Source organism: Oncorhynchus mykiss, chromosome 20 (assembly GCF_013265735.2).
Source record: "Oncorhynchus mykiss isolate Arlee chromosome 20, USDA_OmykA_1.1, whole genome shotgun sequence".
In the NCBI taxonomy this organism is placed as follows: Eukaryota; Metazoa; Chordata; class Actinopteri; order Salmoniformes; family Salmonidae; genus Oncorhynchus; species Oncorhynchus mykiss.
This window is the reverse complement of record NC_048584.1, coordinates 37,178,081-37,194,014: the sequence shown is the minus strand read 5'-3', so window position 1 is coordinate 37,194,014 and position 15,934 is coordinate 37,178,081. Positions and strand designations below refer to the sequence as shown.

The 15,934-nt window shown below is 43.4% G+C and overlaps 1 protein-coding gene across 3 annotated transcripts in view; it reads left to right on the top strand.

The window, feature by feature from the left end:
* LOC110499443 (RNA binding protein fox-1 homolog 3-like) overlaps window positions 1-15,934 on the top strand; it is a 141,197-nt gene that overhangs the window by 3,135 nt on the left and 122,128 nt on the right. For all 3 annotated transcript variants that reach the window (XM_036956298.1, XM_036956300.1, XM_036956299.1), the window contains exon 2: window positions 14,634-14,780. In XM_036956298.1, the coding sequence (XP_036812193.1) occupies window positions 14,634-14,780 (147 nt within the window). The remainder of the gene's footprint in view (window positions 1-14,633; window positions 14,781-15,934) is intronic.

Genomic DNA, 15,934 nt, shown 5'->3' with positions numbered 1-15,934 from the left:
CCTGAACTGATGAGTCAAGGATTTCCCTACCAGCTAAGCCCTCCCTAACCCGGATGACACTGGGCCAATTGTGCGTCGCCCCACGGACCTCCCGGTTGCGACAGAGCCTGGGCGCGAACCCAGAGTCTCTGTCACAGCGCCCTTAACCACTGCGCCACCCGGGAGGCCCACCCCTGCCTAATTTACACACTTTCAAAGGAGCATTCAAGCCACTGCTAACTTTCAATATACTTTCAATGTCAACATATATGATCATGGCAGTATAATCAGAGCTGAAACCAAAAGCCTCAAAATGTCACATTCTGACCTTAGTTCCTTTGTTATGTCTTTGTTTTAGGTTGGTCAGGGTGTGAGTTGGGGTGGGTAGTCTGTTCTTTTTTCTATGTGTTTGGCCTAGTATGGTTCTCAATCAGAGGCAGGTGTCGTTCGTTGTCTCTGATTGAGAATCATACTTAGGTAGCCTGTTCAAGCCCATCAAGGAACTGCTGAGTGTCTGTTTTATTATCCTGGTACTCACACTTGTAGAGCTCAGCATATAACTCTACTGTCCTCTTTCTAATTCCACTTGTAGAGCTCAGCATATAACTCTACTGTCCTCTTTCTAATTCCACTTGTAGAGCTCAGCATAGAACTCTACTGTCCTCTTTCTAATTCCACTTGTAGAGCTCAGCATATAACTCTACAGTCCTCTTTCTAATTTAACTTGGGCTAGTGAGCTCCTGTCTAACAGCTGATCTGTGGCAATTATTCTTTGTCCATTGTTTTTTCTCTAAACCAAATAAAAATTTGGATGAGGCATCCATTTCAGAGATTCCCTGAAACCTACTTCTCACCAATGCGCCCAGTGCTCTGATACCCAGCAGGTCTGCCAATAAGGCTTTTTTTTCTCTTGAGTGCTTGAATATGGCCTCAATCTCCTGTGGTCTCAACTGACATTGGAGTTCCACTATTTCAGACTCTAGGGCGTTCATTGATCTGATGATATCTCTGGTAACATTCATCGTGTACTGATTACATAATTGTTAAATCTGTTTTCTCCATATATCCTACCCCTGTTGAAAGGAAACAAAACTGGCCTTTTGAGACCTCCACCTCTCCCAGAAACCTCTCCACCTCTCCACCTCTCCCAGAAACCTCTCCACCTCTCCCAGAAACCTCTCCATCTCTCCCAGAAACATCTCCACCTCTCCACCTCTCCCAGAAAACCTCTCCACCTCTCCCAGAAACCTCTCCACCTCTCCACCTCTCCCAGAAACCTCTCCACCTCTCCCAGAAACCTCTCCACCTCTCCCAGAAATCTCTCCACCTCTCCCAGCAATCTCAACATCTCTCCCAGAAACCTCTCCACCTCTCCCAGAAACCTCTCCACCTCTCCCAGAAACCCCTCCACCTCTCCCAGAAACCTCTCCACCTCTCCCAGAAACCTCTCCACCTCTCCCAGAAACCTCTCCACCTCTCCCAGAAACATCCCCATCTCTCCCAGAAACCTCTCCACCTCTCCCAGAAACCTCTCCACCTCTCCAACTCTCCCAGAAACCTCTCCACCTCTCCCAGAAACCTCTCCACCTCTCCACCTCTCCCAGAAACCTCTCCACCTCTCCACCTCTCCCAGCAATCTCTCCATCTCTCCCAGAAACCTCTCCACCTCTCCCAGAAACCCCTCCACCTCTCCCAGAAACCCCTCCACCTCTCCACCTCTCCCAGAAACCTCTCCACCTCTCCCATAAACCTCTCCACCTCTCCCAGAAACATCCCCACCTCTCCCAGAAACTTCTCCACCTCTCCACCTCTCCACATCTCCCAGAAACCTCTCCACCTCTCCAAGAAACCTCTCCACCTCTCCCAGAAACATCTCCACATCTCCCAGAAATCTCTCCACCTCTCCCAGAAACCTCTCCACCTCTCCACCTCTCCCAGAACCCTCTCCACCTCTCCCAGAAACCTCTTCACCTCTCCCAGAAATCTCTCCACATCTCCCATAAACCTCTCCACCTCTCCACCTCTCCCTCTCTCCCAGACACCTCTCCACCTCCCCCAGAAATTTCTCCACCTCTCCCAGAAACCTCTCCACTTCTCCCAGAACAAACTACAACATTTCCTGAAGTGATCATCACTCAGTAAAGTTGTATTAAAATGTCAGTATGCACTTGTAGGGTTTACAGCGTTATTAAACTATGATCTGAAAATCCCACCGGGGTTATCACACTTGATTTACAGACCTGCGATTGATGCTCAAAACAATAAGAGATGGTGAGATGGTGTTCTCTTTCACATTGGCCCATGTGTACTGTCTCGTGCCTCCATTTTGACTCCGCCAAATATCACATAGTTAATGTGTTACAATAAGGCGTTTTAAAAAATGTCTTTGAGGCTTTATGAGGTTCTTTGTGATTTCTATCTAAATCACTGACTGTGCAGTTAAAATACCCCAGCAAGAAATAAATAATCCCCAGTATCACATTTCTCAATGGTGTTTGATAATGTCTCTAAAAAACGTACCCTCTCAACTGCCACTACAGGGGCATATACATTTATTAAACACATAGTGGTGTTTTCGAACCTCACTCTAATTTTTAATTACCTCCCCTCAACTACCTCTTCAAACTCATATGTCAAAGGCAAAAACCTTTTGAGAACAGGATGGCCACATCCCTACTTTTTGAGTTTTTATGACCCCCGTTTCTTGTAGAAAACTTGTGTCACTTCCCTTCCCCTTTATTAACTCATACACTACGGCTCTCTTAAAACTGATGTCACTTCCCTTTCCCTTTATTAACTCATACACTAAGGCTCTCTTAAAACTTAAAACTGCTCATGGCTGAAAAAAAGTATGGAGTAAGAAACAGAAAACACATATGTATACAGAGTTAAAACTGCGACTGAACTCTTTCATTTCCTTTAGAATTTACCACACTTTCTTTAGTCTAGCAATTTCTTGGCTTGTCAACCCTCCCACCGTTGTTTTTGACATCAGAAACTTTGATTCAATAAACAATTCATAGTCTGGAAAAAAATCTGTTACATTATAATACTGCATATGTTTCTTCCCTTTTGTCAAATTCAGAAATTGATGTACCTATTTTGTTGTGAAGGATTATCTGCCTCACTATCACATCATCCCCAGAGGAAAACTTCACCATCTCTACAACCTGTTTATCCTCAACTGATTTATCAATCTCTACCTTCCTCTTGGAATTAGAACCTTCACCACCCCTTAAATTCTTCCTCTTGGAATTAGAACCTTCACCACCCCTTAAATCCTTCCTCTTGGAATTAGAACCTTCACCACCCCTTAAATCCTTCCTCTTGGAATTAGAACCTTCACCACCCCTTAAATCCTTCCTCTTGGAATTAGAACCTTCACCACCCCTTAAATTCTTCCTCTTGGAATTAGAACCTTCACCACCCCTTAAATCCTTCCTCTTGGAATTAGAACCTTCACCACCCCTTAAATCCTTCCTCTTGGAATTAGAACCTTCATCACCCCTTAAATTCTTCCTCTTTGAATTAGAACCTTCATCACCCCTTAAATCCTTCCTCTTGGAATTAGAACCTTCATCACCCCTTAAATTCTTCCTCTTGGAATTAGAACCTTCACCACCCCTTAAATCCTTCCTCTTGGAATTAGAACCTTCACCACCCCTTAAATCCTTCCTCTTGGAATTAGAACCTTCATCACCCCTTATATTCTTAATTTTATGCCTCTGCACTTTGAAAACAGCTGCTTCATTTTCCATTATTTCACTCTCCTCTTGAACTCCCATTTTCTTCTCCAGCACGCCCTCATCACCGACTGCCCCCCCCCCTTTCCCTGCTCTACAACAACTGTCCCCGTAACCACATTGCTGTCCTTTCCTATTTTTCCAACCACATCTGCCCACTTTCTCCAATCTCCTGAACCCTTAACCTGTTCTTCCCTTTTCCTAAACCCTTAACCTGTTCTTCCCTTCTCCTAAACCCTTAACCTGTTCTTCCCTTCTCCTGAACCCTTAACCTGTTCTTCCCTTCTCAGTGATGCTTCAGCTGCACCAGCGCTAGAGAGCTGCTTCCGGAGTCTTCGTGCTTGTTCTCTGGACAATTACGCAACAAATGCCTCTCTCTTCCACAACCAAAGCATTTAATTGATTCAGTAGAAGCGTAGAACACGTAATCAAACCCCTCAATCTTGTAACTGAACTCTAAATTCAGTTGGTCAGTATCCTTCTTTAAAATCATGTGCTCTTGTCTCCTATGCGGACACGACACGTTTCAACAAAGGAGATTTGCATCCAAAAATAACCTTCTTTATTGTAGAACACTTCATCTCTAACAAATGGTGATAACTCTCGCTCCAACACTTCATCTCTAACAAATGGTGATAACTCTCGCTCCAACACTTCATCTCCAACAAATGGTGATAACTCTCACTCCAACACTTCATCTCTAACAAATGGTGATAACTCTCGCTCCAACACTTCATCTCTAACAAATGGCAACGCTTCAGAAAGTATAACTTTTTTAGCCGGATTCATAAGCAGGATAATCGACGTCTGTGTCTCCCACAACACAACTCTCAACTATCATATTCACCTTTTCAATGGAGTCTAGGAATATCACTACAGCGCTATTTATCCTTGAGGCTGATTTTATGCCATCATACTCAATGATAGCGCCAGCTGCTAAGCTACATTCTTCCACAGAACACCCTGCCGCAGTGGGAATCTTCACCCTTTCAAACTCTACAGCTCCACGAGTGACCATTACAATCAGTCCCTCCCGCTGGTTACGCCCTCGAGAGAACCAACCTCAACGATCCCACCACCCATATACGTGCTTAGTGATAGTGAGACAATATAAACTTAAAACAACTCAACTAATCAATATATATACACACTATGTGATGGCTGCTGATAATGGGCCTCTGTACGCCTATGTAGATCTTCCATTAAAAATCTTCCATTTCCAGCTACAGTAGTCATTTACAGCATTAACAATGTCTACACTGTGTTTCTGATCAATCTGATGTATTTTAATGGTAAAAAAACGATTGCTTTTCTTTCAAAAACAAGGACATTTCGAAGTGACCCCAAACTTTTGAACTGTCAGGTATATTTGAGTTTTATTGGTGCTTTAATCAGAACAACAGTTTTCAGCTGTGTTAACATAATTGCAAAAGGGTTTTCTAATGATCAATTAGCCTTTTAAAATGACAGACTTGGATTAGCTAACACAACGTGCCTTTGGAACACAATCGCTCCTGCTTCCCGACTCACTCCCAGCATACACTCCGACTAGAGAGAGAGAGAGAGAGAAAAAAGACCTTGTTGAAATTGAATTTAGAGAGAGAGAGAGAGAGAGAGAGAGAGAGAGAGAACTGCTCCCTAACAGGCAAATGACACAGTCTTCAGTCAAATTTCACCCCCATAACTACCGTGGGATATGCGACAACAGCAACCTTGGGAAAATCCTCTGCATTGTCATTGACAGCAGACTCATATATTTCCTCAGTGAAAACAATGTACTAGGCAAATGTCAAATTGGCTTTTTACCAAATTACCGTACGACAGACCCCGTATTCACCCTGCACACCCTAATTGACAAACAAACAAACCAAAACAAAGGCAAAGTCTTCTCAAGCTTTGTTGATTTCAAAAAATCATTTGACTCAATTTGGCATGAGGGTCTGCTATACAAATTGATGGTATTGGGGCAAAAACATATGACGTTATAAAATCTATGTACACAAACAACAACAAAATCCAGAAAATACCACAGTGTGCCGTCACAACAGCTAGATGTGTGACCTGTTGCCTCAAGAAAAGGGCGACCAGTGAAAAACAAACACCATTGTAAATACAACCCACATTTTTCCCCTTTTGTACTTTAACTATTTGCACTATGTTACACAATACATGTATGTTTTGTTGATGCGTTATGTTCAGTAGTTCCAAAACTACCAGTGATTTTGCAGAGAGCCACAATTTACAGAAATACTCATAATAAACATTGATAAAAGATACAAGTGTTATACGTGGAATTTTAGATCCACTTCTCCTTAATGCAACCACTGTGTCAGATTTAAAAAAACTTTATGGAAAAAGCACACCATGCAATAATCTGAGTACGGCGCTCAGACGACAAATCAAGCCAAACAGATATGCATCATGTTGGAGTCAACAGAAGTCAGAAATAGCATTATAAATATTCACTTACTTTTGATGATCTTCATCAGAATTCACTCCCAGGAATCCCTGTTCCACAATAAATGTTTGTTTTGTTTGATGAAGTCCATCCTTTATGTCCAAATACCTCCTTTTGTTAGTTTTAAGAGTCAGTATATATGAGTTTAACCATTACATTTGTTGTAATATTTGTTCGATCTTTTCAGGAGGATAAAAACTTAAATTGTAACCATATTTGTATGGCTTGTTTAAGAAAAGGTGATACTTTAAACAACATTTCATTTTCAATTAGTTGGAAATGAGAAGTTGTAATCTGTATAAAGGCAAAAAAATGAATTTTTGAACAATGGATGAGGCTTTCTTAATCCACTGGAGAACCATTTGGGGTTTAATTATAACTTATGGATGAGTGAAGCGTTTAGTGAGAGGTTTAAAGCTTTAATATTTCATCATTTTTGCCCTCCAAACCTATATTCATTATATAAATAGGCACGTTTAATTTTGTCTGGCTTAGCATTCCAAATAAAATGTTTTTTTTTTTGCTCATTTGTTTTAAAAAATAAGTCGTCTGGAGTAGGCAGCTAAATTAAAGTAATCCAGGCAATTATATATACATTTTAGTCGTGCTTTATCAAACACTGTTTCAAAATCTGCTATGAAGACCAGGCCTGGTATTCGTCAGGATTTTTGCAGCACTACATTGAAGTGTTAGAGGCCTCCAGTTTTTAAAATAGACTGGATCTTTATACATACCACCTGGGTCCTGTTTAAGTAGTAATGAAATCAGACCTTTTTGTTGAGTACCTGAAAGTCTACCGTTTTTATAGGAGTAATTAAAACATGCTAATAATGGATCTTTGAGTACATCAAAAAAGGGGTCTGATATCCCTCTTCAAGCCCTGGTGTTTTTCCACACTGAAAATATTTAGTTGCCTCAAAAATGTCCTATTCGGTAAGTTGGACTTCACACAGGTCTTTCAGTTTATTATACATTATTAATATTGTTTTATGAGGAAAGAAATCCTTATAGTTAACATAATTCAGTGGAGATGGAAGAGACTGAGAATAAAACATATGCTTAAAATACTTGCTTCCTCTTTTCATATCCTTTGGTGAATCATAGTGACTCCATTTGTAACGAGTTTCTGTAAATTCTTTTTGGTAGCATTTTTCATCCAAATTGCTTTATTATTTAAATACTTTAAACTTGATCGTTCTTGAATAAATAACCTATGTTGTGCCTCTAAAAGCACATTTAAAAGTGTCCCATACAATAAGGGGATCTGCTGTACCTATGTTGTGCAGAAAATAAGTCAGTTGTGAATTATTTTGTCTTAGTGAAGAACATATTGTCATCCAATAGGCTTTGATTCAATTTAGAGTTCTATGGAGGCCAATTAGATGGTGGTCCGATCACATTCTGTCTCCTACTAATATATATTTTTTTAACTTTTTTGATGCCAGCAAGAATGAGACCAGGAAGTAATCAAGATGGCTACAGTAGCTTGATAAAGCCTCCTCCATGCATATCTCACTAGGTCAGGGGTTTTCAGCCTCCATATATCCACTAGTTCTAATGTATCCCTGATATTTGTGATCTCCTTAAGAGCTTGAGGGTGATAGTTTGTCGAATGATTTCCTTTACGATCCTTTGAGGTACTTAAAACCGTATTATAATCTCCCACCATAATAATAGATACATTTGTTGCTCATGAGCTAAATATATTATTATACATAGCTTCAAAGAAGTGCTGATCATCATTATTTAGATAAATTATACAGATATCTCTCTACTTTACTCCATTCATCTTTGCCTCGATCATGACTAGTCTCTCAGTCCCTACCACTGAAAAACATCCCCACAGCATGATGCTGCCACCACCATGCTTCACTGTAGGGCTGGTGACAGGTTTCCTCCAGATGTGACACTTGTCATTCAGGCCAAAGACTTCAATCTTGGTTTCATCAGACCAGAAAATCTTGTTTCTCATGGTCTGAGGGTCCTTTAGGTGCCTTTTGGCAAACTCCAAGCGGGCTCTCTTATGCCTTTTACTGAGGAGTGGCTTCCGTCTGGCCACTCTACCATAAAGGCCTGATTGGTGGAGTGCTGCAGAGATGGTTCCCCTTCTGGAATGTTCTCCCATCTCCACAGAGGAACTCTGGAGCTCTGTCAGAGTGACCTCCCTGACCAAGGCCCTTCTACCCCAATTGCTCATTTTGGCCGGTGGCCAGCTCTAGGAAGAGTCTTGGTGGTTCCAAACTTCCTCCATTTAAGAACAATGGAGGTCACTGTGTTCTTGTGGACCGTCAATGCTGCAGAAATGTTTTGGTACTTTTCCCCAGATCTGTGCCTCGACACAATCCTGTCTCGGGACTCTATGGACAATTCCTTCAACCTCACGGCTTGGTTTTTATTCTGACATGCACTGTCAACTGTGGGACCTTATATAGACAGGTGTCTGCCTTTCCAAATCATGTCCAATCATTTGAATTTGCCACAGGACTCCAATCAAGTTGTAGAAACATCTCAAGAATGATCTATGGAAACAGGATGCAACTGAGCTCAATTCCGAGACTCACAGCAAAGGGTCTGAATACTTGTCAATAAGGTATTTCGGTTCCAAATTTGCCAAAAATTTAAAAACCTGTTTTCGCTTTGTCATTATGGGTATTGGGTGTAGATTGTTGAGAAAAATAAATAATTTAATTAATTTTAGAATATGGCTCGAATGCACTGTATGTAGGTGTGTTAGTCTGTGTGAGAGGGTGGGTCTCCTCCCTGTGGATGGACAGACTTACAGACAAACCAGACAGACAAACCAGACAGACAGACAGACAGACAGACAGACAGACAGACAGACAGACAGACAGACAGACAGACAGACAGACAGACAGACAGACAGACAGACAGACAGACAGACAGACAGACTGGCTGGCAGGCAGACAGACAGACAGACAAACCAGACAGATTGACAGACAGACAGACAGACTGGCAGGCAGACAGACAGACAGACAAACCAGACAGATCGACAGAGACAGACAGACAGACAGACAGACAGACTGGCAGGCAGACAAACAGATCGACAGACAGACAGACAGGCTGACAGACTGTGCAGTGTTCCGGTGGTGACAGACAGCAGAGGGGAAGCCTGGGTTGGTTGTCTGGTTGTGATGATGATGTTCTCTACAGCTACAGAGGAGATGGGGAAAGCACAACACACACACACACACACACACACACTTTATATACACAAGTATGTGAACACCCCTTCAAATTAGTGGATTCGGCAATATCAGCCACACCCGTTCCTGACAGGTGTATAAAATCGAGCACACAGCAATCTAATCTCCATAGTCAGTAGAATGGTCTTACTGAAGAGCTCAGTGACTTTCTACATGGCACCATCATAGGATGCCACCTTTCCCACAAGGCAGTTTGTAACATTTCTGCCCCGGTCAACTGTAAGTGCTGTTATTGTGTAGTGGAAACATCTACTGTAGGAGCAACAACGGCTCAGCCGCACATTTCTATGGCCACACAAGCTCACAGAACAGAGTGCTGAAGCCCGTAACGCATCTGTCCTCGGGTTGCAACCCTCACTACCGAGTTCCAAACTGCCTCTGGAAGCAACGTCAGCACAAGAACTGTTCATCGGGAGCTTCATGAAATGGGTTTCCATGGCCGAGCAGCCGCACACAAGATAACCATGCGCAATGCCAAGCATTGGCTGGAGTGGTGTAAAGCTCGCCGCCATTGGACTCTGGAGCAGTGGAAATGCATTCTCTGGAGTGATAAATTACGCTTCTGTTTCAGGATGACAATGCCCCCGTATTTAAAGCGAGATCCATACAGAAATGATTTGTCGAGGTCGGTTTGGAAGAACTTGACTGGCCTGCACAGAGCCCTGACCTCACCCCATCAAACACCTTTGGGATGAATTGCCCAACATATGTGCCAGTCCTCACTAATGCTCTTGTGGCTTTTTTTTGTGGCCAAATTGTAACCCGGACGACGTTGGCCCAATTGTGCGCCGCCCTATGGGACTCCCAATCCCGGCCGGGATGTGATACAGCCTGGATTCAAACCAGGGACTGTGGTGACGCCTCTTGCACTGAGATGCAGTGCCTTAGACCGCTGCACCTCATGAACGGAAGCATGTACCCAAAGCAACACCTAGTGGAAGTCCTTCCCCGAAAATGCCCATGATTTTGGAATGAAATGCCGATAAGCAGGTGTCCACATACTTTTGGTCATGTAGTGAAGCTCGGCATGTGGTGAGCTGAGGTGGAGAGCCATAGGCCTTGTTTTGTGTGAATCCTTTCAACGGGCATCCAAACTCCCTGCATTCAAACAGATACATTGTTTTCCTCTGCTGAGGGAGAGAGAGAGGGAGAGGGAGGGAGAGGGAGGGAGAGAGAGGGAGAGAGAGAGAGAGACTTTTAATTACTTCCCAACTCCACTTCTCCTCACAGAAGAGAAGCGAGGGAAGGAAGAGCATGGGGAATGAGGGGGAGGAGAGGAGGGAGGCAGAGAAATGGTGTGTTCTATGAGACAGATGTGGCGTGTGCTAGCTGCAGTGTAATTAACATGCAATTAACACTAATTAAGGAGGGGGAGGAGATGGGTGAGGCCCCTGAATATGTCTCCATAGTTGGGGGGGTGCAGGGTGGGGGGGGGGGGGGGGGTGCAGGGTGCAGGGTGGGGGGGGGGGGGGGTGCAGGGGGAGGGATATATAGTAAGTGTTAATGATGAGGGAAGGAGAGATTGAGAGATGAGGAAAGATAGGAAGGGTTAGGGCAATACTGTAGGTGATGATCAGGGAAAGGGAGGTTTGAGAGAAGTGGGAGGTATGTTTGAGTGTGTTGTGGCTAGGGGAAGACTGTGCTTTATCATGCTGCTCTTCCAGTGTCTGCCACCCTCTGCTGATCGATATGGCCACTTTGCTGTTAAACACTCAACACCGACACCGACACACACACACACACACACACACACACACACACACACACACACACACACACACAGACACACGTAGGGCCGTGGGGGTTTGGTGCTGTATGGTGCAGATGGATGGCCACAGACAGAGGGGTAATTGTCCCAGCTGTCCCCTCTCTCCCCCTCCTCTCACACCTCTCCCTTTGTAATGTAAAGGGACAGGACTAACAGCCCACAGGGTAGGGGTAGGCAACTAGAGTCAGCCACGGGACGCCTTTTGTCAGAGCGGATGGTTGGGAAGTTTACAATATAATTATAGTATTTAATACAGTGAAAATTGATCACATATAATCCCTAAACCAGATTGTATTTAAAAATAACAATAATATCATACCTTGACAACATTGAGACACGATTACGTCTGGATTTTTCGTGGGAATATTTGGGAACAGATTAAAGTAATTTTTTGCTTAATTAATGTTGATTTTATGGGCTTTTTTCCCCACAAAAGTTTGGGGGCACCAAAAACATAATTGAGGGTCGGTTTTGGCCCTGTTGCCTACCCCTGCTACAGAGTATCTGTCATGGCTCCAAACACACACGCACACACACACAGGCAAGCATCGGGATAGACCTCAATTATAACTTACACTCTTTTTACCTACCTCTCTCTCGCTCTCCCTCCCTCTCTATCTCTCTCTTTTTTCCTCTGTCTGTCTCTCTCTCTCCTCCTCTCTTTCATATATTTCTCTCTCTCCCCTATCTTTCTGTCTCTCTCTCTCCTCCTCTCTTTCATATATTTCTTTCTCTCCCCCTCCTCCTGTATTTGTAAATGGAGCTGCCTTCAGCATTTCTCTCTCTTTGATTGTGCTGTAAACCTTGAGATGTTCAGCTGGCGTCATCTCTTCATCTTTTTATCCCTCCACCTGAATGTTATCCTAACACATTATGTCCAACTCCTCCTGAATGTTATCCTAACACATTATGTCCAACTCCTCCTGAATGTTATCCTAATGCATTATGTCCAACTCCTCCTGAATGTTATCCTAACACATTATGTCCAACTCCTCTTGAGTGTTATCCTAATGCATTATGTCCAACTCCTCCTGAATGTTATCCTAATGCATTATGTCGAACTCCTCCTGAGTGTTATCCTAACACATTATGTCCAACTCCTCCTGAGTGTTATCCTAACACATTATGTCCAACTCCTCCTGAGTGTTATCCTAATGCATTATGTCCAACTCCTCCTGAGTGTTATCCTAATGCACATTCTGAATTGGTAGTTAATATGTGGTATGATTAACCCACATTCTATATTGGTAATTAATATGTGGTAGGATTAACCCACATTCTGAATTGGTAGTTTCATCTGGTAGGATTAACCCACATTCTGAATTGGTAGTTAATATGTGGTAGGATTAACCCACATTCTGAATTGGTAGTTAATATCTGGTAGGATTAACCCACATTCTGTATTGGTAGTTAATATGTGGTAGGATTAACCCACATTCTGAATTGGTAATTAATATGTGGTAGGATTAACCCACATTCTGAATTGGTAGTTTCATCTGGTAGGATTAACCCGCATTCTGAATTGGTAATTAATATGTGGTAGGATTAACCCACATTCTGAATTGGTAGTTTCATCTGGTAGGATTAACCCGCATTCTGAATTGGTAGTTAATATGTGGTAGGATTAACCCACATTCTGAATTGGTAGTTTCATTTTGTAGGATTAACCCACATTCTGAATTGGTAGTTAATATGTGGTAGGATTAACCCACATTCTGAATTGGTAGTTAATATGTGGTAGGATTAACCCACATTCTGAATTGGTAGTTAATATGTGGTAGGATTAACCCACATTCTGAATTGGTAGTTAATATGTGGTAGGATTAACCCACATTCTGAATTGGTAGTTAATATGTGGTAGGATTAACCCACATTCTGAATTGGTAGTTAACATGTGGTAGGATTAACCCACATTCTGAATTGGTAGTTAATATGTGGTAGGATTAACCCACATTCTGAATTGGTAGTTAATATGTGGTATGATTAACCCACATTCTGAATTGGTAGTTAACATGTGGTAGGATTAACCCACATTCTGTATTGGTAGTGAACATGTGGTAGGATTAACCCACATTCTGAATTGGTAGTTAACATGTGGTAGGGGGTGAGGACAGTCTACCAGTCTGTTTAGCTGTTATCCTACTCCTTGCCCCTCCTGTCACGCTAAACATCTTTGGCATGTACAAGGACTGGAATGTTAGCTAAACAGACTGGTTCCCAGGGAAGGTCCTTCAGAGGAGGCTGGTGGTTGAGGATTAATACCTTTAATGGAGTGAATGAAAATGTTTTAAAGAAACCATGCTTCAAGCCATCACTATGAGCTGATTTAAAGTGCCTCTAGCCACCACTGGTTTCCTCTCAATTGAACTCTGTTTCCCAGGGGGCCGTGTGTCTGTCTTATCTCAGGGCCAGTTCAGAGTGGTCACCCGGGTGTTGGTAACAGGGATCCCCGTCGTCACGGTTACTCTGATAACAATGAAGTAAATGGCGGTTGTCACGGCGACACCTGAAAGGGCCATCACTCCCTGCGACCTGGAGAGCATCGCTGCCACTTTCTGCCCGTAATGGACAGATGATCACATGGGTTCTGGGGGAGGAGAGGAGGACTGGAGTGTATCCCTCGCACTCTAGCTCTCTCCCCTCTTTCTCTCTTCTTCTCTCCCCTCTCTCTCTCTTTCTTTCTCTTTCTTTCTCTCTCTCTCTCTTTCTCTCTCTCTCTCTCTCTCTCTCTCTCTCTCTCTCTCTCTCTCTCTCTCTCTGTCTCTCTCTCTCTCTCTCTTTCTCTCTCTCTCTCTCTCTCTCTCTCTCTCTCTCTCTCTCTCTCTCTCTCTGTTTGTCTTTCTTTCTCTCTCTCACTCTTCCCCCTCTCCTCTCTCTATCTGTTTGTATAATACATATAGTAGTGCAGACATGTTTAAGTTGTTAAATCTGTGTCCACTCCTCCCAGACAGCTTCCTAATCTCCTATGTCAGGGGAGCAGAGAGAATGCCAACCGACATTCATACCTCACACTACACTATGACTAAGACATAGTCTGCGTCCCAATTCATTTTAGAGTGCACTAATTGAACAGGTCCCATAGAGGAGTAGGGTGCCGTTTGTGATGCACCCTACAACATTATTCACACACTCTTAGAACGACAGAGGCATATTTAATATGAAATATGTCTTTATTATTTAAAACCATCGCGTTTCAGGGGAAAACAGTGTGAGTCATACCTAGTGGAGAATCATATCCCTCTCACACTCTCACACTCACTCAATCTTTCTCTTTCTGTCAATCCCTTTCAGACTTTGATTGATCTTCCTCTCGTTTCTGTCTCCCTCAGTGATCCTGAAACTCTCCTCTACCTCCACCCTATCCGTTAATCTTTAAAAAAAAAATAATAATAACCAAGATTAAGATGTTTGTTTAGCTAGGAACTAATGTTTGTCGCGTTGTGGCCTGTGTTTCCCTGCAGCAGGCAGACGAGGTTGCGCAGACGGAGGTTTCCCATCAGCTCCACCTGCAGCAGTGTGATTCGTCAGAGAAGCAGCAGCCCAAACGGTTACACGTCTCCAACATCCCTTTCCGCTTCAGAGACCCAGACCTCAGGCAAATGTTTGGGGTGAGTAGCTAGCTGTGAGAAATCAGGCTCACCCGAAGCCGAGAAAGCGTCACAAACACCCAACTTCACCCGTACAACGCCAAGGTTTCCCAGCACACAGGCCAACTATAGTAACGCTGTTGGTCTACATACCAGTCGTGTCCTCAGTGTTCAGAAAACACAGATCTTTATAACAAAACACCAGTGTTGAGGCGATCATGTTTCAATCGTCTCATTCTCCCCTGCTTGTGTTTTGTGTGAGCCTTAGCTCTACGGGTACATCCAGTGTCACTTTAGAGATCGTCCTGTCCCCATTAAAGATGTATGGGCCCCGTCACACCTTTTAGAGAGGGGGCCTAAATGATTCACCTTCTAACCTCTACATACCCTCTCCTCCTCAAATTAGGGAGAGATATGAATGTTTCATCTCCTGGACCTCTATAGGGCCGTCGTCCTTAACCACTCCTTGGAGAGAGAGAGAGAGGACATGTCACAAGGCCTGTTTGAATTCCCAAGACTGTTCACCCTGTAGCAGTTCTCAGAACAGAACACTGTTCAATCACAGGACTGTTCTAGAATTACAGTATGATTCTAGAAATGTAGTTTTATTCTCTGCTTTGTGAAAGGATGAAGTAAATATCTGACCCTGTAGCAGTTGTTTGCGGCAACTTGTTCTTACTTATTTAATCATTTTTGTTCCTGGAGGAACTTAGGACTGGCCCGTACTATAGATCTCTAACCCTGCTGGGCTCAGGCTGTTTCCTTCACCTCAGGCCTTACAGCCCAATAGGCATCTTGTACCCACTCCTACGTATGTACCCACTCCTATGTACCCACTCCTATGTACCCACTCCTATGTACCCACACCTAACTTCCCACTCCTAACTACCCACTCCTATGTACCCACTCCTAACTACCCACTCCTAACTACCCACTCCTATGTACCCACTCCTAACTACCCACTCCTAACTACCCACTCCTATGTACCCACTCCTAACTACCCACTCCTAACTACCCACTCCTAACTACCCACTCCTAACTACCCACTCCTATGTTCCCACTCCTATGTACCCACTCATATGAACCCACTCCTATGTACCCACTCCTATGTACCCACTCCTAAGTACCCACTGCTTGGGGCGGCAGATAGCCTAGTGGTTAGAGCGTTGAACAAG